The 26919-nt window shown below is 36.0% G+C and overlaps 1 protein-coding gene across 17 annotated transcripts in view; it reads right to left on the bottom strand.

The window, feature by feature from the left end:
• Positions 1-26919, bottom strand: part of EPB41L2 (erythrocyte membrane protein band 4.1 like 2) — a 120391-nt gene that overhangs the window by 42209 nt on the left and 51263 nt on the right. For all 17 annotated transcript variants that reach the window (XM_040597147.1, XM_040597157.1, XM_040597149.1 and 14 more), the window contains 2 exons: positions 11466-11570; positions 4882-4924 (listed from right to left, as the gene is read on the bottom strand). In XM_040597147.1, coding sequence (XP_040453081.1) covers positions 4882-4924; positions 11466-11570 — 148 coding nt within the window. The remainder of the gene's footprint in view (positions 1-4881; positions 4925-11465; positions 11571-26919) is intronic.

Below are 26919 nucleotides of genomic sequence, written 5' to 3'. Positions count from 1 at the left end.
TGCATAACAGAGGCATACAAACGTAACTGTCTTCACACAATAATGCACACTATTACTGGTGCTTTAAACTGGTGGTCAAGACAAAAAACCCCCAGTAAATCTGATATTTAAAATTATATTTAACATTCTGTCCCTGATAAGGCTCTCTGTTTCGATGCTTAATAATATGGGCTACAGAAATGTCAAAATTTTTTCTAGCCAGCTTGTTACCTCAAAAATGCTTTTGTGGAAACTTTAAGCACATTCTTAGAAAAAAAGAATGCAATGTAGCCAACCAGCTAACAGCATACAATTAACATGATTCATCCCATTTAAACTGGGAAATCAGTGAGGGTTTTTTTTCCAGTAACTGCTTTTTCTGGCTTTCACTCATGAGATCTCTTGTGTCTTAGCTAGGATTTTTATGGCACTGTGTGACAAGGACAGTTACAGTAGTCACAGGTAGATGTAAAAGAGCCCCATAAAATTAAGAAAATTACTTCTATAATTTTTCTTAAATTATTGTCAGGAAAATCAAAGAAATAAGGAAGATCTATATCCAGTCCACATTTTCAAAAATGCATAAAAAGCAGACTATAGACAGTCCTGGCTGGACTGACAAGATTCAGCTCACAAACTCAGGCATCTCCAAACTGTAAAATCATTCCTCATAATTAGTAGACATACAGAAGCAGTCCTGCAGGATAACTCTTCCCTTGTCACAGGTGCTTAGCTCTCTTCACCAAGTACAAGCTCGACTTTAGTGTGATTAGTTTAGACCAAAATTAGCTACAGCCTTTACAGATATATGGTTATTTACATAAAGTGACCCCCATATTTTGATGCCTGAGCATAATTTTGTTAGCATTAATATCAGACAGCCAGAACTGTACATTCAAAATGCAAGCTTTTTCATAAATTAATTCTAACCTTCCTTAGCACTTTAAATACAAACTTTGGATTGCTCAAATATTTTAGAACACTGTGCTGCAAAATTCTCACAGAACTATATTTGTGTATTTATTTTTGTCTACTGTGTAACTGGAAAATATACCTATTTAACCATATAATTATTCTTCTGTATAATCCCCTTTCCTGAGCAGTTGTTTAGGCTGTGTTGCAGAATATCCCACAGAACCAAGAATGTAAAAAACTCCATTTCAACTCCATGACATTCCTAGAACTACTTTAATTGCTAGCTAAATATGCCTCAAAGACTAGGCCAGTATTGGATTTGGCTGTTTCTGAATTCCCCAATCTGAATGAGTGGATGCCCATTAACATAAGGATGCTGAGAACAGTCTTCAGCATGAATAAGAATAAAGGTTTAAACTTACAGCCCAAGATTTATCACCTGCTACCTTACCTATTGTACAATTTCATCTGTTCTAATGCACTTCCATAGAATTACAGAGGATTTCCCTCAAACCCCTCAATAGTTAATGTCTTCTGTCCTCAGTCCTTCAGATACTCATTCCTTTCTAAAAAGAAAACAACTTTTCTAGCACCATAACCATTAACTCCTTTGATGCCAGGGGACATAGTTTCTTTCAGCCCTAGACTGCTGAGATTTAATTATATGCATGACACCACTGACACCCTTCAGAGCCAATGGAAGGAAAAGGACGTTTGGTTTGGTTTCCCTCTCAGGCACCTGTTTCAGAATGCACTCACTCACCTCCTGAAAGTGCCAGTTCCTTCAAAAAAGAAGTGCATTTACTTTAGGTGGACACAGTTAACCTAAATTAGATCAGATTAGTCATATCTTGGATATAGGGATGAGTTTCTAGAATCTCTCTGGCTAAATAAGAATTCTCTTGACAAAAGACAGTAAGACAATTTACAGTTAATTTCAAGAACAAAACCAGTTAAATGTATCCTTTATCAGGTGAGAATGCACAAAAAACCCTATAGCAGTCTATTCTGCCCTCAGAATATCCAAATCCTCTCCATGTCTTATAAGACACACAATACAGGATATGCAATGTGGAAGTATTTTTTTGCAATAAAAATACTAATTGTGCCGCAGACTAGAAATAGATTTAATTGACATAACATTGCCTTGGATTTAAACTATTCTGCACAGCATACAAACCTAATTTCTGTTAGGAAGAGAATTAATTACATCCACACTAAAACCAGGTTATATCCCAAAAATAGTTTCAGAATTTGTGTGAAGAGAAAGATAACCAGGTTTATAGCTCAGTTTCATAACCTTTCATTACACAAACAACAAAAACAAGTAATTAGGTTTCCCAAAACACAGATGGTTTATACATTGACAACTCTGATATTCATCCATAACTGTGAACATTTAAATTGCAGGTAAAAGGCTGATCTTCAGTTGCACTAAACCCTATGACGAAACCAGGTTGACGTAGCTTACTCATTCAATTATTTTACACTGAGAATGAGAGTTAAGAAAATACCTGTAGACAAAACTGAGTAGAATATCATGTGTTCTAGACTAACTGCATGTACATCTCATGCAGATAAATCCTCAAATTACATTTTATACAAGAGTGAACGAACGTACCCTTTGTAAAGTCTGGGATTTGACTATTCCAAGGTCAGTTGCTACTGATCATATCATCACAATTTTCAAACTAAAGTTCTCAATTTTGCAAATGCCTGAATCTACTAGATGTAGCAATTTTCAAGAATATAGTGACAGAAATGTAATTAACCCGCCTGTCCCTGACTGAATTAATTAGAGGTTTTAACACATGCTAGTAGATGTCCAATTACAGAGTTTAAGAAAGTATTAATCTTCCTGAAGATCAGGCTGGCTGAAAGCAAACAAGGTTTTTGCCACCTTTGCAGCCCTGAGTACAGAATAATATGTGGATCATGTTCGTTAGCCAAAGTAACATCCGTAATTGCTGGCATCCAACATAACTGCCCCGCCAAAAGCCAACCTGAACAAATAAGAGATCACACAGAAGGCCTGAGGACCCTGATTTAGCAACAGCCATCCTGATGCAGAACACAGCTTGGGGGAAACTACAGTATTCTCACTTTATCTTCCCCACTCACAGGTGGTACGTACATGCCCAATGTTTAGAGTATTGGTATTGCTCACATGTAAGGGAGAGACAGAGATTGTTATATATATTAACTTGCAACTGACATTCTGAACTCCACTTCCAAATTTGTCACTTTTGTGTGTTCAGACGAATGTATTTGTCCAGATATGCTTATCTAGCATGCTAGTGTTTCATTTTGTGCTGTACAAGAGAAAAAGAAATTATTTTCTTCATTTTGAATGTTCAAATGGACCAGTAGGTTTTACAGATACCTTAAATTTATTATAATTTACTATTTTTGTACATAAGATTTCCACTCTTGATTCAAAGACAAATATATTTAGAACAAAGAAAAGCCTCATTACTTGATACTCATGTAGCCAGGGGATAAAATCTGTCTTTGCAGTAAGACAGTAAAAATAAGTATCAATGTCCTCAATCTTTTGTCAAATATTAAAACCAAACAGCCCTTAGCCCACATATTTGGACAACTAATAGGTTTTTACTGAAGACCTGAAAAATAAGAAGTTACAATACCAGTATCTTTTCCTTTAATTAAAAGGATGGCCTCTAATTGCATAAGTATATTAGTATATTCGCCATTTTAATAGCTCTAGTTTGCTTATACAAGAGCATGTGAGATAAAAAAAAAAGTTTCCAAGGAAGTTTCTGTGACTGTCATTTCTTTACTGAAAATATAAACCACACTTTCCTAGTAAGAGATCTCATCAATTGGGAAAGGTCTAAAGAAAACTAACTTAACACCACTATGATTTCTGGAAAATGTGAGTATTGCCTTAAAAAAAGGAAGTTAATAGTAAAGAAACGACCCATTTATCATTGTAAATAACACACTGCTGTTGTTAATTACAAGTTAGAATCAGTTTCTTAAATAACTTAAATTCCTGTTGTGCTGGAAGTGTAGACATGTAGATCTTATTATCATCATCTCCTCCCCGCTTGTATTTCCTATCAGGTGCTACCAAAAGAAGGTTTCCATCAAAAACAAAACAACAACAAAAACCCCCTGCATCGGCCACATATGAGTAAAGCAATGACAAGAATTTCAGGGAGGCTGAGGGCTGTCTAGCACTTCTTAGTGGTTACTTATTTTGCGTCACATAGACTCAGGACAAGTATCTTCTAAATTTACTCTCCATTCACTCCCCTATCTGCTACAAAAGCTACCTGGCTAGTGAAGAGTTTTGGCAAGTTTTATGCAAACAGAGTAAAATAAATTATTCTGTGTATTGAGATTTTTCTCATATAATATATAAAGATTTTTCACACAGATTCAGTCTGAAAACCACCGTAGTGGGACGTTCCAAGATTATGCTCTCTATTCCATTTCCATTCTGGAAACTATGGACACATCAAAAAAAGCCAATGCTTTGATCAATCCTGATCAGTATGGAAAAATACCAATGTTCTGTATTGATTCTCTTTTTATAGTTTCATGTTCTTCAGGTGAGTTTTTGAAGTTATAAAGCCCTGTAGCAACAACCATGACCAGATGCAAGATGACATTCTCCATCCCATAACCCAAATATCAGCACAAAGTTGAAAAACATCTACTGTTTCAGGATGCAAAAAGGTCAAATATTAGTTAGATAAAACAGAGGAAAATTTTGGGGCAGCAGCCAGTATAATAATTAACTTCTACAGCACACGGCTGAGTGATTCTTTCTCCCCTTCTTGGACAGTGCACAGAAATAGAAGCTTAGCTTTCCGTTCTAAGGCTGAATATGTCATTATCAGATACAAGTTATTTTAATGTTGTAAGTATACAATTTAGTCAACATCCAGGCTACTGAGTTTATGAAGAATATTTCTGTGAGGAAATAAAAGGAGCATAATATCTGAATACAGTACTTACTTCGAATTTGTCTCTTAATTTCCTTCGAAGAATCTAGCCAGTTCTGAAAAAAAAACCCACAACCAGCATTTAAAATCACTTCAGACTGAAGATGGTGAAGTAATTTCATACAATGCAGTTAAAGTTTGTATCGTTCAGACATCTGTTCCATTTTAAAATAACCCAGAGAATTCTAAAATTGAACTTGTGACTTGCTAGCAGGTCTCCCCACCCATGCACATAGATGAAACTGTGTAATGCCACTCCCTTCATGGTTGTCTTATTACTTTAGACTATTAATGCCCTGTAGTTTTAAAAAGTCTTCGAGTGAAGGTGGTCTAGCAATTTACGTTTGACAAATACAATTTTCTCTTGTATTCCTCTTATTGACATAAGCAGACTTCTCAGAAATGGCTATGTAGCCTCTACATGTCTGTGCTTAAACACCCACGTAGAGCTACTTAAGGCAACATTTCTCGTGAACTCCAGAGACTTATTATTCCCATAATTTCCCTTAAGGCATATATATTTTAGTTCTGATAACATTCAAAGGTGCTTGGAAAAACTTAATCAATTTTCATGCTTTTTACCTGAGAATCCCCAAAGCAAAGTTCTCTATGAACATGTATTACGTTAATACTGATACGCTGGTAACATTCAAATCTAGATACTCAGCTCTATTTTAGGCAGCGCAAATAAAGTCACTTTTTCATATTCAGAAGCCTCAACATTAAATGTGCTCTATCCCCAATACCAAAAATATTTTGATATAATCTGTTCAACCTGTTAAATAGCTCATAGCATTTCAGTTACTATTGATATGTGCAATGAGACTTTTTTGTGACTGATCATCCAAAAACACAACTTCGGGAAGTGAGACTAGGAAATCAGTGATGTATATTCATCAGTAAATCAGACATTCAGTTTACTAATGTCACCCATAGATGTTAGAAAACAGACTGAACGAGACACTAGAAACACAAGCCTTTTAACTGCAGTTAATGGGAATTTACCTTATACAGTGTTTGAACCTTTATTTCCCATGGCCAGACACACATACACAAGCATATTGATGGAAGAAACACATACACACAACCAGGCTGCCAGCAGGACCTAACACATTTCAAAGACAAAGATGTTCAAAGTAGGGAAGAATTAGCAACTGACTTGTAAGGTCAAGGACAACATTTGTATTTCCACAAATTACTGCACCTATTAGCAGCTTTAAACTCAGAGGGGACCTCAGTGCCAGCAGAAACATTACTTAGAGACATACCTGTACCAATTTTTCTTGCCTAACCTAGGCAAGCAGTGGATATTGGGTATGATGTGACTCACCTTTCAGTCTACACTACCAAACTCCAAATGCAACAATTATTTTCCAATACCATCTCCCTCAGCCTTTATTACAGGCTTTTCCACCCTAAGTTAAATTTATTTCAAGGAGGCAAAACATGCCAGGCTGGGTCTGTATAGATTAGGAGAATGTGGAACTACATGTTTCTGCACTAGTGCAAATCCTTAATGTAGGTGATCTCTGCTGATAAAGGATGTGGCTTGTATGAATATGACGCAAAATACTAAGTTCCCTGTTTTAAAAAACCTTGGTGCAATTTGATTTCATCACAAATGCAGCATCTGTATATGTCCAGGTTTGGGCTGGGATAGAGTTATTTTTAATTCTCAGTAGCTGGTATAGTGCTGTGTTTTGGATTTAGTATGAGAATAATGTTGATCACACACTGATATTTTAAGTTGTTGCTAAGTAATGTTTATGCTAGGTCAAGGAGTTTTCAGTTTATTAGGCCCTGCTAGCAAGAAGGCTGGAGTGGCACAAGAATTGCAAGGGGACACAGCCAGGACAGCTGACCTGAAGTAGCCAAAGCGATACTGCATACCATAGAACATCATGTTCAATATATAAACTGCAGGGATTCACCCAGGGCCTGCCGATCGCTGCTCGGGGCCTTGCTGGGCGTCGGTCAGGGAGTGGTGAGCAATTGTGTTGTGCATCACTTGTTTTTTCCCTTCCCTTTGGATTTTTTTTATTTTTCTCTGCTTCTCCTTCCTTTTCATCATCATCATCATCATTATTATTATGAATGATTTTATCTCAACCCTAGAGTTCTACCTTTTTCATGATTCTCTTCCCCAGCCCACTGGGGGTGGCAGGGGAGAGTGAGCGAGTGACTGCGTGGTACTTAATTGACAGCTGAGGTTAAACAATGACAAGGTATTAGACAAATACTGCTTACAAAATAAAGGCAAAGTCCACTTTTTATCATTTTTACAGATGTAACTTAAAAAGAACAATTTCACATTTCTTGCTTTAAGAAATCTGTGATCTCTACATTTCATAGCTACTATAATTCTTCCAGAGAGTACAGTCCATAACATTGTTACGAAGGAAGAGATATAAAACACCTCTCCAAAAAATCTGTATACCACTTATTCTGCTTAAATCAGAAATACTGTTATCTGCTGGAAGACCTTTGACATGGAAATGCCTTGGAAGACAACAGGTGTCTTCACATAATTTTGGCTCAGACTCAGGTCAGCTACAGTTATCATCCTAGGTTTTCAGTTTTGGCATGATTCCATTCCAAAATGATACACAGCCATATTCATCCAATTACAAAGATAACTAGAAGTAGCTTAAACTCTTAGATTTTATATAAAGTATAGTACAAAGTAAATAAGTAAGTCTAGAATAGAGCATGGCATAACTACAGCAGAAAACGAGGATTCTTGAGTATGTTTCTTTCAGTGCTTTATCGTCTATCACTATAAAGTAGGAGAAAAGAACTTACAAGTACAGAATATGCTGCAAGATTAGAAGACTAATCCTTTCTTTAAAGAAATTGTACAGTTCATTTTCTGTTTTTCCAAACCTGGAGTAAGCTTACTGGAAGCAGACTTTGCTACCAACTTTCATTACCATTCTGTCAAATAAAATCAGATGCTTATATTCTACTTATAGCCATAATGACAGGGGTGTGTTTGTTTGGTTTTTTTTGCATCTGTGCCTTTTGTTATGGATAAAGCAAACACTAATGAAAGAATCTACCCTGAAACAGACCTCAATGCAGAATAGACAGGTCTGTCTCTCAAAACAAAAGACAAAGTGTATACACGCTACTTTGCTCCAGTAGGCAGAAATCTATTTGTTTGATTTGTGAATGGTAAGGTTATAGATGAGACAAAGTAATGAATTGTCACAGAACAACAAAATGTTCTCTACCAGTACAAAAGTATTTTGTACAGATCCAGAAAAGCAGCATTTCCAGCTGGTGCCCAGAATATAAGAGCAGAAGCTTTCTAACACTTCTGCAGACCAATTACAGTGTGAATGGAGCATTCATGAACTTTTGAGGGTGTAATACAGTGAAATCACTAACTAAATTTTAGACTAATAAATTTAACATTTGCAAAACAACAAAAGAAGTCATTAATGAGTAATTTGACCTAAATAGCTTTAAAATGTGTATTAAAGCTAACAAAAATCAGTCTGACCTGAAGACCTAACATCTCTCCCAGCTGCACAGAATACTCCTAGAGAAAAGTTAATGGGACTCCTCCTCCAATGGTACCCCGATGGTGCATTAGGGAGCAGCTCTAATTCAAAAGAGTGCCTGGCATTCAGTTTCCACACCCCACAGCTGCCATTGAGTTCAACAGCTGGCTCATAAATGGGTAGCTGTGATGAGTGCACAAGAATGAGAAAAACACATAATAATTCAGCATTTACTACTGACTAGTCTGGACGTCAGAGATTTATGGCATTTTAATCTGAAGAGGCAACAGTCATAACAGGAGAAAAAAGTGCATCAGAATGAACTGGTACTGAGCTAAAAAAAGAATTCAAACTTATTACAGAGGTGAACAAAAAAGAGGGAGCTTTTCCTGGTTTTAGGGCCAAGTCCCCAAGCTTTCTTTGGCAGCTATTGCTGAACACAGCTGTTCAGCACCACCCACTTCTATCTATTGATTAAATTAAAACTTAAAACATTAAATGTTTTCTGCCTTTTTTTTTTTAAAGAATGAAAAAAGTTCAGACACTTTAAAGTCCTAAAACAGAAGCATTCATTAAAAACATACCACAAATATTTAACATGCTGAAGACAATTTAAATGGTCTTCATCCATGTATTAAAAAATTCCCTTTAACAACAAAAATCAGTGCTACAGTCTTACTGAGCACATTCTGTGAAGCTATATGATTTCAAACTTACCAGCACGAAAGAAAAGGCAGTTGGGGAGGGGGAAACTTTCTCAGAACACAACTAATAACTCGGCCATATTAAGACACTGCAGTAGCTACCCTTCACGTTATCAGGATAAGTTTGTAACATAACCTGTGTAAGAACTTCCAAACGTCATGTTATACAACTGCAGTAGCTTTGAATTATGTAACTTGAGTAACAACAGCAGAAAAAAAATAAGCAAGCCTATAGAAATATGCATGTTGCAGTACAGCCTGTCCAACCCATAAAAGACCATAAACATTTAGCCAAGTGACTAGATTCATGCCAAAGCCCACATTTCCAAATTCTTTGAAAACCTAGGTATTCTCACTCACCTAGTAAACACAACTCAGAGTCGAACCAGAGGCATAGCACCATCCATGTAATGGCACTTTGGGTACAATCTAGAGCAAATGGGCTATCCAGCCAGCAAATATCTAAAAAAACCCCCTCCTTCACTGTTACTCACTGGCATTCAAAATCTTGTAGTTCCTGCAGTTCACCATAAATTAGGATTAATTCTGCAATAGGAAGCGGGAGGTAGGAAATGCAAATATGCTAGGGAAGACTCCTCTTTAAGTTTCTCCAAATAACACTGAACTTTCTTGTATGAAGATGTCAAAATCCAGCAACTGTGGTTTTTTAGCCTTCATAGAAAATTGGACCAGACCCCTCCAGAAATTTTAAAATAAAAGCCTGCTGCTGTCCATAATTCAGGTGACAAGTGATCTACTCTTCTGAATAGAGTGCTACACTTAGCCTGCCTATATAAATTATCAAACCACAGGGACTCTATTACCCAGATATTTCTCATTTAATTTTTGTAAATTCCTCATTTATGAGTGTTGCTACAGTAGCACCTCCATAGTCAATAAATAGGGAGCTCAAGGACCCATTCAGGCTCTAATGGACTTCTGGAGATAACTGGTCCAACTTTGATTCAAAGCAGAGACAGCTCTGAATTACATGAGGTTGCCCAGGTTCACATCCAGTTAAGTTTTTGTATCTCCGTGGAGAAAGATATATGAAAAAACAGATGGACTCTTTTTAAAGTATGGTACTCTGTTCCTCCATTCACATGACTGAGGAATGCCATGAAATCCTAGTCTGACTAGAAGTACATTAAAAAAGACCAAAAAAAAAAGAAGAAGAAGAGGACCTAAATACACCAGTCCAGACTTTCCTGCTCTACTTTCAGAAGCCAAAGACTCCCTATTCCACCTCCTAGGATCTACTCAGCTGGGCTATTTCCTGGTATAGTTCAAGCATACCAAGTCTGCTATTAGACGTTTTCTCTCTTGCCAGAGATCAGACTGCTCTTTTATGGTTATTTTGCTGTGCGTGTACAGTACAGATTTTCAATAGTGAGAAGCACAAGTAAAGGGACAACATGCAATAATAACAAATAACAATTAAGATTACAATATTACTCAGAAGATCAACTGAGATGCTCTTCATTCTTACACCAAAGAAGTTCTCATTTCTACATGTGCTTTGGAAATTAAGAACAAAAATAAAATATCCAAGTAAAAATACCTCAAATCCATTTTATATATGAGGATCTTTAACACAGAGTGACTGAGCATTTTGCTTGATGCTGCACAGAAGGTCTTGCAACAAGGCAAATAACTCTAGAAAACAATTGTACTTGAATGGAAGTTGACAGAAATTCAGATTTACTGAGACCCTAAATTAGATGAGAAAGATGACAGAAAAAAAGCAAAAGCTTCTAGACTATGTATAGTACTTGTGTAATGATGTTCCCTGCTACAAATACAGAGATTTAAAAGGAACATAATTTTTTCCACTTCAATATGCAATTATTAGTCTGGGGTTTTTATGAAGGAAAAGATGACTGCAGGTATATCTTTAGTTCATGGACAAAGCAACAGTCAGCAGCCACCTGGTCAGCTGCCAGCAATACCCAACTGTAAATGTTTAGATGCTGGGAAAAGCTAGATTTGCTTTTGGTAATTAGTTGAATGTATGCCACTGACTCATTTAAGATTTGTCTTAGCTCAGCAGCCTAGACGTACTTGACCATCTAACATGTAAGCATGGCGTACTGTTTTACAATACTATTCTACTGTTTTACTACAAAGCCTAGTAATTAATCAGTTTTCTCAAAAATGCAGATATTTTAAATATTCCCTTACTCTAAATAAAATGGGCACTTTCTTAGGTATCAACATGTACATCAGTATCCTGCATGTTGCAAGTCTACAGCAGACTAAAATTGACGTTTTGCAAGTTTCCTCAAATGTTTGTAATGGTATACATCTAATACAATATGCCTCACTAAACTACTTATGTCAGTAGTAATATAGCAAAACAAAGAAACAAAATTTTCATACAGGTTTACCTTCTGTTCTGAATTCTCATAAAACAACAGCCCAAAATAGTCCTTTTCCAGTAAATTGAGATGTTCACACACTTTGTCAAACAGCACTTGACCTTTTGCTCTTTTCTGGGAAAAAAAAAAAAAGAAAAAGAAAAAAGAGAAAAGTACTATCAGTAAATTGGTAAAATCCTTAATTACATATATGGCTATTTGATGGTATTAGTCAGGAAAATTTATAATCAATAAAATAGATTATAAATCTGTAGCTTTCTTACGATATACTGTTCACCATATATATTCATCACATATGTTCATCATAAGCTTTACATATCACTGACAAAAATAAAGACATTTCAATACCTTTCAATTCACCAAAAAAATTTACTTGACTGCACAATGAAAATTCAGTACCTAAATTGATTTATTAAATGTTTTGCACCATGAAGTTTCACTAAATAGTTCTTAGTTTTTCTGGATCTTTACTTTTAAAATAATTGAAGACTACTTCATGCAAACCAACTTTTTCTATATTATTATCTTCTAAAAATTAATATACTTCCTATAGTGTTAATGTCTGTTAACTTCTGCATTTCTAGCATTTTAGCACACATCTCAATGACTTATGAATCACGAGATGAACTCCCAAGAAAAATAAAGCACATTATCATCTGCAAGAGACAAACAGAACAAGCAGGCCACTACATTCAGCAAACAGACAAGCAGAAGTAGCACACAAGTGTAAGCAGAACATAAGCAACATGTCTAGCTGTCTATACTGTAGAGGTTTTGAGGGGCAGAAAATAAGAGGGCTGCCTTCTATCTGTAGATTTACAAACTCTCTCAGTATCCAACCAGCCTTAAAGAAGTTTAATCTTCCTAAAAATAATATCTGTGGAAGTCAGTAACAACAACAACAACATTTGACTTTTTTAATTTAAGGTTAGTTTCAATGTCATAGTCTGGTACTTTATAATAGTAATCAAAGAGTGATCATCATTTTAATACACTCTTAAAAAAGGCTGCTTCCTGTGGCTCAGTATTACTGCAGCTTAAGCAAATGGCAATTAGTCCTGAAGTTTTATCTGTTCTTGTATCTGGAACTGGGAACGTAAATAAGGGCATCCCATATCTTCCAAGCACTGGCAATAAAAGCAGGCCCAGACCCTGCTTCTGTGGACCAGGTTTTAGGGAAAAGATTTGTTGTACAGGAGATGGCAGCTGACAGGAGACGAAGTTTTAGAGCAGACAGCTCACAAAATGTACTCGGGGTGAAGATGAGATATTTTTTTTCCATAGTTAAAATCTGAACATGAATGGCATGCAGTCTCCCCGTTTTAACCAACTCCTTCATGACTGTTCTGCTATTTGTGGCATTTCTCAATGAAGCCACAACATGGCATTTTCAGAGGCCTGGCAGCTTAATGGAATTTTTGCATTTGCCTATCCTACAGATTTCAGCAGATGCCACACACCACTGCAATTCCACAAAATGCCATCAACTGCCCCTGTGTAGGCCCTTGCGACACTGCAACCATTGTCCCCCACAGACAGTGGCAGAGCGTTCACAATATGCCCCAGCACGGCATTTGCCTGCAGCTCAGCTCCATGGCACAAAACATTAAGTCTGGGAGGGAAGGGAAGGGGGAGAAAAGAAGGTATGCACTGAGCAAACAGTGAAGGCATTGTTGGTTTATTCCCAAAGAATCCAAAGCTTTATTTATTCAAGATCCCATTGTTCAGCACACACTACAGTCCCGATGACCAGAACATTTTCAAAGAGATACACCTCTAAAATGAGCACATTTAGTAGTACAAGCATCAGAGAGGCAGTGGAACTTAGAAGTCAGGGTCACTATTGAAAAGAGGAGCTGGGAATCTCAAGTCTGTTTGGTACTTTCAAAAAATTTACTCTTCAGAAAGACAAATGAGTACTTCCCCTCAGAGTCTGAAGTAACCACTTAGTTTTCTTGACAGCCTTACCTTCAGCTTCATAAAAAGATTGGCAATATAGAGAAAAGCTAAATCAAAAGCAGAAAAAGTATAAGCAAGAGATGGTTTGAAGAATCTTAGGCTGGTTAGATGCATGTAATAGTTATCATTTTTCTCCCTAAATCATTGTGCACATCAACGATCAGACCTTGCAAAGGCAGGTTCCAGGTATACATATTTCAGTAAAGGAAATTTACATATTAGTGCAGAAATAATATATGCTATCATTAAATCCATATCTGGAGTCAATTGCTAATTACACAGCTTTTTATAAAGTTCATAAACTGAAAACCAGAGTTAATATTAAGTCTTTGACATAGAGAAACATAAAGCAGCCAAACTTCCAGGGAATATGTTGCAACTGCAACAGTAAAACATTGCACAGCTTCCTCTTAGGAAGTCATAGTCAACACAGAACTTGGATATACTACTAATCTCCGCTGTATCTTTAAAGATCTTTTTGGAAGTCTATAGCTTTTCCACATGAGGAAAAACATCACATTGCCATGAAGGACAAGTTATGTTAGTCTACATTCTAGACAGCAACACGAAACAAAGAAGTTACAGCATCAGAAAGTGACATTTATAGAGCTCTGTTGGGGATTCAAAAAGCATAAGCAATCTCTCAGTATCAGCAACAGTTCTCATTTTAAAATCTGACTTGTAAAATTGAAGACTCCTAGTTCTTTAATACTGTTTCTTTACATTGTGATATAGTTTTAAAAATCTGCAAAAGTATTTAATTTCCAAAACTAAACTTTTCAAGTGCAATTTCTTTGTGATCCTTTGGGGACAGGCATTACTACACAGATTTAAATTACATGATAACTTACAAGTTTTCTGGAAAACACCATGTTCCTAGGAGAATGTCTCTAAACAAGAACTTAAGTTACACAGCGAAGACAACTACTGTGATCCAGTCATTTCAGAAGTTAGAAAGTTTTTAGTGGAAGAACAGGGGACTCTAAGAAGACAGCATCATGGTTTGCACAGTTCAACATTACTCTTTAAACAGGATTCTGTTTCTTTTTCTATGAGTTGGTTGAGGTCTCAAGTGATAGTTACAACCAACATGTAAAAATATAACTGTTAACCTTATATATATGTGTGTGTCTATATACCTATACATATATATATGTATAAAGCACAGCAAACATTAGCACTGAAAACAAGGAAATCTTATTCCAGATTCTAATGCTGAAATAGCTGTAAAAGTGTAAGTCCATTCTTATGCCCCACAAGAAGGCCTAGCTGTACAAAGAGGCTGAGAAGTAAGGACAGGCTAAAGCCAGTAGTTTAAAACACAACAGTACTCAGAACAGCAGTATTCTGTATAGCCCCCGAGTTATGTGTTTGGTTTGTCGTTGTGTTTTTTTTAAGTGAGAACACAGAATGAACGTACATAGCGAGGGTTACTCCAGTACCAAGTCTGTGATGACACTTCATAACCACCTCACAAAACCAGGGGTAACAAGGTTTCTGCCCTTTACCTCCTTCCACACAAGAGCAGCAAAGCAGAGCAAAGCAATTGCAGTAGACACACAGAATGGAAACTTCTGAATTAGAATAGGATATTATGGATCTGTTTGGCTATAGAAGAGTTGCCAGCTACAAATGCAATATATACACTACTGACGTTCCTCACAGCTACCAGTTCTGTTCAATATTTTTATCAATGATCTGTATGCAGGAGTTGAATGAACCATTAGCAAGTTTGCTGATGATACTAAACTGGGAGGTGCTGTTGACTCTCTCAAAGGACAAGATGCCTTGCAGAGGGATCTAGATTGACTGCACCACTGAGCAATCATCAGTGGCATGAAATTTAACAAAAACAAGTGCCAGATCCTGCACCTAGGACAGAGTAATGCCAGGCACAAGTATAAATCAAGTGAGGAGAGGCTGGAGAGCAGCCCTGCAGAAAGCGAACTGGGGATGCTGGTCAACAGCAGGCTCAGTGTGAGTCAGCAGTGTGCCCTGGCACCCAAGAGGACAAACCACATCCTGGGGTGCATCAAACATCTTAACCAGACAGTCAAAAGAGGTGATTATCCCACTGCATTCAGCATCGACACCTCATCTTAAGTGAGTTTTGAGTCCCACAATTTAAAATGGATGTGAAGGTCCCTGAATGGTATGTACATTCAGACTATATAAATAAGGGCATTTATACTATACAAATTCATTTTTTTGTGATGATGCCAGAGGGGAAAGAAAGGGTTTTGATGGTTCCTTCTGTATGAACTTGGCCGAGAGATAGAGGGCATCTCTTGGACTTGAGATGACTTCACACATAAACATTACTTTCAGTGGTTTCTGTTGAATCTAGACTGATATTTTAAAAATACGTCAGATTTAATGCCATCCCTATATTATTATTTTTTTAAAAAATAAAAGATATCATACTTTAAACAGACTCCTTAGGTTTACTCAAACACTAGTCTACACATCAGAGCAGTCAGGAAATAAAAATTTGCAAATCAAAACTCAACTACAATGAACAAATTATCAAGTTCATTCAGACTTTTCCTATTTCAGGGTAAAAAAACTGATCTAAATCGTACATTAAGCAAACATATTTTGACTTTGTACTAGTAAACTGTAAGTAACCATAATAACTTATGTCAACTCCAATATATTTCACTTGTTCATACGTGCATACAATATGGTCAGTGTTGGCATCCTTTAAATGCCTTTTGTTACAAATATTTAATTAGACCGCTAACTGAATCCAGTAAACAAACCCAATAGGATCTTCATTTGCTTCTAACTAGTAATCATTATGCAGTTAGCACTGCTTTTTGTTTGTTTAAACTGTGTTATCCCCTATGAAAACCCAGATTACCCTTAGAGAAGAAAATGTGAACAAGTCTTTATGGCAGATCCCAAATTTAATGACAAAATTTCCTCTCGACTACCTAATAAACTATGGAAACAATAGGGGAAAAAAAACCCAAGTTGATTTCCCCACCTGCCTCACGAAAACCAGAGGCACAGGTAGATCACCCTACAAGATAAACAACTTGCACCTGCTCACAGAGATGTCAATTATCAGGAAAGAAGCAGGTCAAAATTGTGTTATTTGCTCTGTGGTAAAAAATTAAAATTGCTTGTTGAAATTAAATCTCAAACATTCCAACAGTCTGCTCACTCAAGGTATTAAAACTCAACTGCCAGCCATTACATCTCATAAATGTTATACTATTGAATCACAAACCTAAGTAATTTTATCCTTTATATATGGTTCTGTCATTTCAAGCAAGCACAAAGATTCAGTCATTTACAATTTTTGGCAAATACCACTCAATACCTTGCGTCCTCACATACCTTGACAAGTCTCTCTGATACATTTACATGTTGTTACCCCATAAGTGAACTGAACTCTATTTAAAGCAATAAAAGGTAACTGAAAGTTTGCAACAGTTCACAGCCTGTGAAAGTTGTTCTAAGTCATGCTCTTCCAAAACTACTTAAATAGTTTCTTCCTCTTTCCTCCTCTCCAGGCATTCATACATTACTCTGAAGAGTCTGAGGCTATGTGGACATAATCTCTATGAGTCTTTTTAAGGTTAAAATAAATTGAGTTAATTGCTCATGTTCTGTGTATGCACATACTGTGCACACATACCTCATCTTCTTTAGTATAATACTTCCCACACAATATTATTTTGTAATATATTTCAGAAGTTTCCTAGAGATAAGAAGCTTTGGACATTTTTACTTTAAAGCTATGGAACGCAGAAAATCAATCTATTTTGTTAATACGGAATCTCTGGACTTAAGGAACTTTATATATTTTGACTAAAAGTTAAAAGGGCTTAAATACAACATTTCAAAGAAGGTTATTTTGCTTCCTTACGAAACTTTCCAGGCTCCTGAAACACATACACACACACACACAAATTCGAAGAATGGCAAGTATCAAAGTTTAAAACACTACTCAAACTTGAAGTTTTTAATTCCTCAGAACAAGTAGCCAAGACATAGAGTAATCATTTACAGACCATAAAGGCATATTTTATGAACTATCCAAGATACCAATGTAGAGATGTCGATGGCAGAATTCACTACAGTTAATTCCTGGGAAAAACAAATCACTACAGTAAGATATTCAAATTACAATGAAGTGAGGCATATTTCATGTGGTAACAAGGCTTAGCTTCATTATGCTGACAGGTCATAGACTTTTCTGGGCAATAGCAGAGTACCTTAAATATATTTAACACTGGCATTCAGACAAGCATATTTGGAGAAGCTATACTCAGGAAAAAGACTAAACCAGATCCTTCAAATTTGCCTTTACAAAAGAGAAGTAACAAAAGTACAAAGATAGATGAGAATAAAACTGAAGGAAATCATTACAAAAGAAGCTGAAATACTTGTTTCAACAGCTCTGTAGAAAAAAATTATTGACTTAAAAGTTCAAACTGGCAAGTTGACACCAGTCAGAACATCCATTAAGGCAAAATATAAAGTTCTAAGGGCAAAAGAACAGACAAATTACTCTCAGAGGTGATAAATTAATTTACAAAGTAACTTTCAAAAAAGAGAAATATCTGACTTGTGCTTTATGTTGAAAGCCAAACATCAACCATGCCAGGCATGCCCTGAGCAACAGGAAAGACATGCAAAAACAAGCCAGAAGAAATAATTCCATGGTCAAACAACACTATGTTGCTTCAAAAAAAAAAAAAAAAAGCTTAAAGTAATTACCAATATACAAAGCATCCAAGTGGCAAAGAAACAAGAAGGGTACAAATGTACCTGTACTCCTACAGCAACATTTGATGACAAATTCTGAACCCTGAGAGAACAGCATCAAATCATAGTCAGTTGCAAAGATGTCTCTATATCACAATAAAAACATGCTGATTCACCATTAGTGAACTGGTGGTTGGTTTTTTTCCCCACAAACTATTTCATATATAAGCTTGCTATCTCAACTTGTTAAAGCTATTTTTCGCTAACTGAGCATCTATCAGTTTTTATTCTGCGGCACTCACCAACAAACGACACAACATGTCAGAGAGAAGACACACGCAGGAATTAACTTTCAGAAACATTTTGTCACAGAAACCAATTTCTGTTTACTCTGAAATATCTCTCAATGCATTCTGCATATCACATAAAAATATACTCTTTTTTTCAAAAAAAGTGCTTTGACTCAATATAGTTTCTAAGATAATGTCTCATTATGCAGAAGTTACATCAATTTGATTTTAACTAGACTTAAAATTGTAATAAATCCCAACTGTATTCATACAATACAGGCTAAGATTGCACATTTACCTAATCCATTCAGAAGCAACTGAAATAATTCCAGTAAGAACAAAGTGAATATCCATGCAAATTTTGTACTGATATAACTAAGTTTGTAATTGCATTGCAACTTGTGCTGGATTATCTATTTATTATTTTTTTTTGATAGTACGCATATTCATCGGGGTTCCTTGTAAATATTTGTTCCCAAAATTCAACACCTTTATGAAGATTCTAGGAAGGGGGGTGCGATGTGATGTGTGTGTGACAAGTGACAAGATATATCAAGTCCATTATGCAAAACCTACTTCTACCTTTTCAGTTGACAATAATATAGAATTAAACCTTAGTTACAGGGAATGGGGATAAGAAGCCCTAGAGCACTGCTATTTTTCCTGTATAAACAGAAAAAAGTTTTACATTGGTAAATGTAACCCTGCTTTACGCAGCCAACAAACATTTGCTAAAGATTATCATTTTCTCAATCTTGCCTTGAAAATTCTTTTTCCTCACTCCCTCAGTTAAAAACAAAGCCACTGCCACACACATAATCACACAGCTCTCGACTGCCAAGACAAGATCTTTGAGCAACATCAGGATTATTACAAAAACCAGTGTGTGGTAACCAGGACAGAAAACAGATATCTCAACATAAACAAAGTGACCTCAGTTATAACACAATTACAGGACTTGACATATTCATTTAAATTAATCCCTCTACCTGTCTCAGCTTCATAATAAAGAATTCAAGTGCTTAAGAGTATAGCTGAACTCAATTTCCAGCATGTTAGGATATCTAGTTGTCACATGATAAATACTAAATTTATTAAAATGTTTAGTGAAGCATGGTGAGCCCAGTCCAGGCCAACCTCTATAGAGCTTTTCCTGCTTATTCTAAATATCAAAGATACACTTTTAAAAACTAATGCCAGATGAACTTCTTTTGGTATAAACCAACTTAACCAAGAACTGAAGCCTCCTTTCCAATTATTTTATGTATTCCATGAAGGTTACTAGCATCTTATTGAATTGAAATGTCCGTTTATTTTGAGTTTGAAGAAAAATCTTTCTATATCCAGTCAAATTTGTTTGAAAAATTAATCTCATTTACTTTGTACCAAACATGTCACTTTTCAAAATAAAGAACAAACCAGCTTCAACAGTTGTGGGGGAAGGAAAAAACTGTCTTTTGTAAAAGATGTTATATGAAACAAGGTTCAACTCTTTTTATATGCAAAATCCATGTTATAAAAAATAAAGTATATTGAAGTATTTCAAAGCACTGGAGCTGAAGAAATGTAGCCACAAATATGCCTAGAACTGAATTAAGATCACAAAGCAAAGAGGAATATAAGCAGGATAGAAATCTAACTACCACGTGGACAGCAGCTTAGAAAGCAGTTTCTGGTCTACTGAAATTGCATTTCTTCCTAAGCATACAGACTATTGTCAGTGGATATTCTGTTCTTTCAGGAAAACTGAAAAACAAGATGAACAGAAAAAAAAAGAATGGAAATTAAAGGAAAAAACCTGTCAGAACTGTGGCACAGGAAGACAGGTAGCCCCTGAATCTATACTAAGATTACTTTTTAAAATAAAGGAAAATAGAGGGAAATAAAAAGATAGGCATCAGAGCAAACAACTGGCCTAGAACATGGAATTCACAGAGCATTAACAAAAGAGCACTGCTGTTTTAGAAGCGGTTTAATAGGGATTGCTAGGGATATTATGCCTGAACTCATCTGTACTCCCAGACAGTGCAAAGTCTCCAAGTGTAGTCTTCCAATTGTACAAGTGTTGAACAAGCCTACCATTATTCTTCATTATTTAGAGATTTATTGTCTTGCTTAAAAAAAGCTGAAGAAAAACAGGCACTTGGACAACAGTGATAAAACTGATGAGAATTTATGGAACTGCTTTTTCCTGCAAGTGAAAAAAATGTGAGAAGTGACCATCTTGCTAAGAGGACCACATATGAAACCATTAATTTTGAGAACCTAAGAAAACATAAAAAAAGAAAAAAGTTCCCCTTCATACTTTAAATTAAAAAAAAAGAAAAATATTTTATAATGAATTATGTTGTTTCTCCATTTACACTTTCTCAGTAAACTCCAAATTATTACAACGGTATCTTTTTAAAGTAAAAACTGTAGAGCACAGCTAAGTATTGCTGTCACAAGGATTAATATTTCACCACGTGCCCAGGTCAGAATCATCATTTCATCTCAGTGATATGCCACACCACAACAGGTAATAGGTGCTAAATCCTCCAACATAATAGAGACTCAATTCACCAAGACTAGGTATGGGAAGAAGGGTTACCAGGCTAGCTCATTCATTAGACAGCTCCTTGAAAATGTTGAGATGGTAGCATCAATGAGGGATCATTGCAATGTGTCTTTGGAGGCAGTTTGCATATAGGCACTGCAATTGTTACGTTATTAGTCAACTTCATGGATTTACAGCTATGCCATTGGTTTTATTCCTTTAATAAAAACTGTATGTTAATACTACCCATCCTACCATCAGTTTTTAGAGAATCATAGAATCATTTAGGTGGAAGATGACCTTTGAGATCATCAAGTCCAACCATTAGCCCAGGACTGCCAAGTCCACATCTAAACCATGCTCCTAAGAGAAGCATCTACTAGTTTTTTGATCTATCTAGACAATCTGTTCTGGTGTTTGATCCACCCTCAATGGATATACCCTCACACTGATGTTTCAGTGGAGTTCCCTGTATTTCAGTTTGGGCTCATCTCATTCTATCACTGAGCACCACTGAAAAGAGCCTGGCTCCATCTTCTTTACTTACGCCCCAGGCAAGTATTTGTACACAGCGCTATAATGTCCCTAAGCCGCCTCCTCTCCAGGCTGAACACCTCCACCTGTCAGTCCCTCCTCCTACATCAGGCACTTAAGACCTTTAATGAATATTGTAGTCTTTTGCTGGACTCTCTCCAGTACTTGGCAGCTGAGAACTTGACCCAGCACTCTAGGTACTGAGCAGAGGGGAAGGACCATCTCTCTCGAACTGCTGCCAACATCCTACTGCAGGCCAGGTAGCTGTTGTCCTCCTTTGCTGCAAGGGCCCACTGCTGGTTCATGGTCCCCTTGTCTATTAGGACACCCCACCCCAGTTCCTTCCATGCAAAGTTGCTTTCCAGCTAACCACTCCAGCCTGTATTTCTCTTTGTGAAACTTCATGAGATTCATGCCCAACTGTCCAGGTCCCTCTGACGTATCAGCCACTCTTCCCAGTTTCATCATCTACAAAATTGCTGAGGATGCACTATGTGCCATCATCCAGGTTGTTGATTGCCTTGGCATGAATGCCTTCAGTATAGCATTAGTGACCAGCCTCCAGCTACACTTCAGGCTGCTCAATGTAGCAGTTGAGCCAGTTTCTGGTCCACATCACTGTCCACTTACCTAGCCTATACATCACCTGTTGTCTAGAACAACCACGGGAAAATATCAAAAGCCTTGCTAAAGCTGAGATTACATCCACAGCTTGCCACTTATCCAGAGAGCCGGTCACCACACTACAGAAGGTACAGCTTCCCCTTTGTGAATCCATGCTGACTACTCCCAAACACCTTGTCCTGAATCCTGAAGAAGTTTAGGAAGGATTATTTGTACCATAACCTTCCCAAGGATTGAGGTGAGGCAGATCAAGCTGACATTTCTCACATCTTCCTCTTGAAAACAGGAATTACATATTCCCCCATCCCTACCCACCCCCACCCACCCCACCCCCACCCCAAATCCCAGGAATTTCCCCTGACTTGTGGGACCTTTCAAAGATGATCAAGAACGGCCTTGCAGTAATACCAGCCAGCTCATTTAACGCTCATCAGTGCATCCCAAAAGGTCCCATGGGACTTGCATCTCTAGTTAACATGACCCTCCCTTCTTCCGTTAATTTCCAAATTCCATCTTCAGGCTTTTGCCATTCACTGATAAGATGATTAAGTTGGAAAAATAAACTTTTTCTGACTAAAACAGCTTATGCACTAAGAACAGTGCACCAATACTTTTTATCTTTTTTTTTTTTTTTTTTTTTTACAGAAACAGGGCATTACTATCCAAAATTATCTATTAAGTTTCTACTGAATCTAAGGTATATAAGGGTATATAATATCTTAATTCAAAAATATGAAGTCCACTTATATTACAATTACACCAGTGTTACAAATTAATTGTATAGTATTGTATGCACTAATTGGACATAAAAGTTTCAGTATTTAGTTACTGTTGAGAGTTTGATCAGCTTATACTAACTACAGCATTGACCTGCATGATGACACTGAAGCTACTGCATCATAGCTTTATCTCCTTTTATGCTATTGCCAGATATTGTCTTTATGTGGACACATGAAATAGGAATGAACAATTACAATATTTTAACACACAATAAGTTGCTGCGTCATATTTTGTTTTCTTTCACACTCCTTTTAAGTTATGTGCATACAAATCGATGCAATTCTACAACAAAAAAGGAAAGTTATTGTAAACTCAAACAGAAACAACCCCAAGAAACAATGTATTATCTCAGTTTTTATTACTGATTTATCATGAATGTTTAAGGAGGCAATTAGAAAGAGGCAGGGTTCTACCAAAAGCTGTCTGTAAAATAACAGTAATGAAAACAAGATATTTTTTATTTTTACTTCCTTATTGACAAGTATATATATTTAAAGAAGTCTCTAATGTAAATAAAATATAATGATGTTGGACTACTGTGCATAGTAAAATCTAGAAGCAGCATCAGGAATGTCTCAACCATGGAAATTCCTCCAAACGAAAACCCAGTTTACTAGAAAGTCAACCAAGGTAAACTGTGCTTTGCAAGTTGTGCTTAGACTGCAGATTCTTTGTTTATTTCCTTTTTAAATCTTGTATAATTTCTGTTACTTTGTAAAGCAGAAATAAACCAACATTTACTCAAACACTAAAGGAAGACTGAAGAAAAGACCAGTATCAGAAATTGATCTACTAGGATCCACTGCAGAGAGCACAAACTGAAATTTCAGTTATCAGTTGAAGCAGCCTTCTGAGGCTTAATATTTTGGTACAGTAGTAAAGCATAAAAAGGTCTACCTGTACTGAAGAACATTAATTAATTTAGAAAATTGCAGTCAGCAGTGCTTATGTCCTATAAATGATTCAAATGAACATATAAAACAGATTGATTCTATTCCACTTTGTCCCCCTCCTTAATTTTTGTTCTTCTGTTCTTACAGCAAACTCTTGCTTATTACAAATAATTAGAAAGCATATTTCCTGCCAAACAACTTAACTCAATCATAATAGACTTAAAGTACTGCAGAATAGAATTTTTCAGTGGCAAATACAAGATGGTATCTTTTCAAATCTGTAGAAAGCGACAAATTCATTTTAAGTCTTATTTTTGGATGACAAAAAAGCCCAGGAAGATAAAATTCATATAGCCTTCAATTAATACAGATACCATTCATATTTAAACATCCTGATTTATGTGAAAAATCAAAAAAGAACTCCAGGGTTACTACACTGTTTATGTTTTGGTTTAATTGTGTCTAATTTTTTGGTTTATATATATTTTCTATATATATTTCTCCATACATACTGATGCATGATACAATAATATATAAATAAAAATACTTTTCAAGAACTTTTAGGTGACAAAATTCCTGCAACTTTAGACAGTGATTATGCACAGCCCTATGCAATGTGTTCTGGAGAGCAATTATTTTGTAGTATATTTTCCATGTTCTTGTTTTGTTTATTCTGATAAATCTTTTTCTTCTGTAAACACAGCATAAAAAGTAAGCAGATTTAACTAATATTAACAAAGGTTTCACTATTGCTTTTTGCAGTTGACTTAATTTATAGTGAAGTGGTCTACATCTGACATCGTTGGGGAAAGATCCCTGTCGGACTAAAATATTGTAAAGAAACATACACTGAAATTGTTCAGTTTTAACATCAAAAATAGGAATTACTTAGCAAATGGAGGCTTCAGAAAGCTAGTATTACTAACCACTATAAATCACAAACTTTAAAAATTCCAGAAAACTGCAACAAAACATTCCCAAGGAGTATGTCATATTGATAACAAACACGAATTTCTTAGCTGATAGGAAGAGTTTTATTAAGAGAACAGGTTCGAAGCAAGCTGTACTACTCATGCATAAAGAAAGACTTAAATTGTGATGGAACTTCTCGAAGTCTTAAGAACAGGTAGGGTTTTTTTACTTTTCTCTAACTATTAGTTCTGCAAGACACTGAAGAACAAGTGAGCAGTATACATCCAGTATTATATTACAGTACACAATAAGACTTATGCATAATAAGCAATTAAACTACTAGGAAGTCTAACGCAATTCACAATCAAACGGTGGAGGGACTGACTGACATACTGGAAAATGAAAAAACACAAGAGAAGACAAAGAAGCCTGCACTACCGCATGATTTGTAGTGTGTGTACTATGTCAAAATCAAACAATTTGCATTAGACAAAAATAGGAATATTTTCAAAAATCAGATGGGTCTAGGAAATGCTGCAACATTGTCACTGTTCTGTCCTTAGGATATATCTAGATGTCTAGGTTTAGAAAAGGTGTAAATTTTAACCACTCTTCATAACTTAGTCTAGGCATCACAGCTAATCAGTTAATTGCATTACATAAAATGTACTTTCACAAGTGTAGTCTAGAACAACTGTTTTTCCCCCATTCCAAACAAACGGGTATTCTAGTGCCAAGCTTAAGACAGAAATGTAAGAGAGTTGACTTTAGTGATGAAACCTATCACCTTTATAACAAATATTAATTCTCCACATAACTACCAATGCATTGTGGTTCTAATACTCAAAAGTCTACTTGCTGTGGGTGTCCTACTAGCTATCATTAGGTATCAGCAGAACATGCTGAATCATATCATGTTGCCTGGCCACATCTTTAGCTTATGGGACCCATAAATGACAATTGTGATATTCTGAACTAGCAGCTTATATGGCCATAGAAACTTCTCATTAACTTACAGCCATCTCGTATGACTAGAATAGCAATGAGACAAATTTCATGAAAAGGAATGACTATGACTGGAAGCCACAAGTAGAAGTGAAGCATCAGAAAGCCAAATAGACTTAATCAGCTGTTTAATTTACTGGATTCCTTTTTTCACAGAAGTTTACAAATAATTGAACACAGGGATTTCTAGGATTAGAAGGCAGCTGTGCAAGGGAACCAAGAACTTTCAAAAATATCACCTGCACAACCTTTGCAATACAAAGCTAAAGTCTTCAGGTACTATGAACACAGTTGCCAAGTGTTTACAAAGTTTATTGGAATTACAAAATAGAACTAAGCGAATTTTAGTGTGTGTTACAACTGACTGGCTAGAAGTACGGTTTCCAAATATAAACTGTTCTACAAGGTACACTGTCTTCTTTCCAAGGGGACACCATATCCCAGTATTAAATAAATGAGCTTATTTATGCGGTATCCATCAATCCAGCATGAAATAGGGAGTTTCTAGTTAAAAAAATTCCCAACCCTTCAGAAAGTGTGCCTAAAGAAGTCATGCAGTTTATAATGGTGTTGCATCTTCTACTGGCAAAAGTGATTGCAATTGAACTTTCCAATAGAGAACAGCCTCTCACACTTCTGTACTGAAGTGACGGGTATCTTTTGGGAGACAGTACTAGCTTGAAGCAATCTGCTGATAAGATCTACTTACAACCTTACTCATATAAAAACTCTCATAATAAATCAAACCAAAGGTTATTTCACTGAAATTAAGACTTGGAATGCAACTTTTTTTCCCCCCTTTCATGTAATTACATGTTTCATAATTCAATCTTGATCTACAACATTAAGCAACCACTATTTGACTTCAAACTTGGACACTATGGTCAGACTGAAAGAGTGTGTGTGTATGTATACGGAAAGGATATTAAAGCCAGAAAAACCAAGTAGCTATTTTCCATTTAGCTCACAATCTCTATTTCTGTTAGTGATCTTAAGTCAGATTTAACAGACAAATATACACAATATTTAACCCAGCAATTTATAGGTGTAAACAAGCAATCCATGCAACCATGAAAATTTGGAACTAGAACTTAACTTTAAATACAAATAAGTATTTTATACCTGCACCAAATTTTTTCTTTGAAGCAAACTTTTTTTAAACTTTAGTTCTCCAGCTGAGATAACTTAAAAAACCAATAACTTAATGAACT

The sequence above is a fragment of the Falco naumanni genome, chromosome 6 (genome assembly GCF_017639655.2).
Source record: "Falco naumanni isolate bFalNau1 chromosome 6, bFalNau1.pat, whole genome shotgun sequence".
Classification (NCBI taxonomy): domain Eukaryota; kingdom Metazoa; phylum Chordata; class Aves; order Falconiformes; family Falconidae; genus Falco; species Falco naumanni.
The sequence above is the reverse complement of the archived record's forward strand: the minus strand, read 5'-3'. Positions and strand labels throughout refer to the sequence as shown.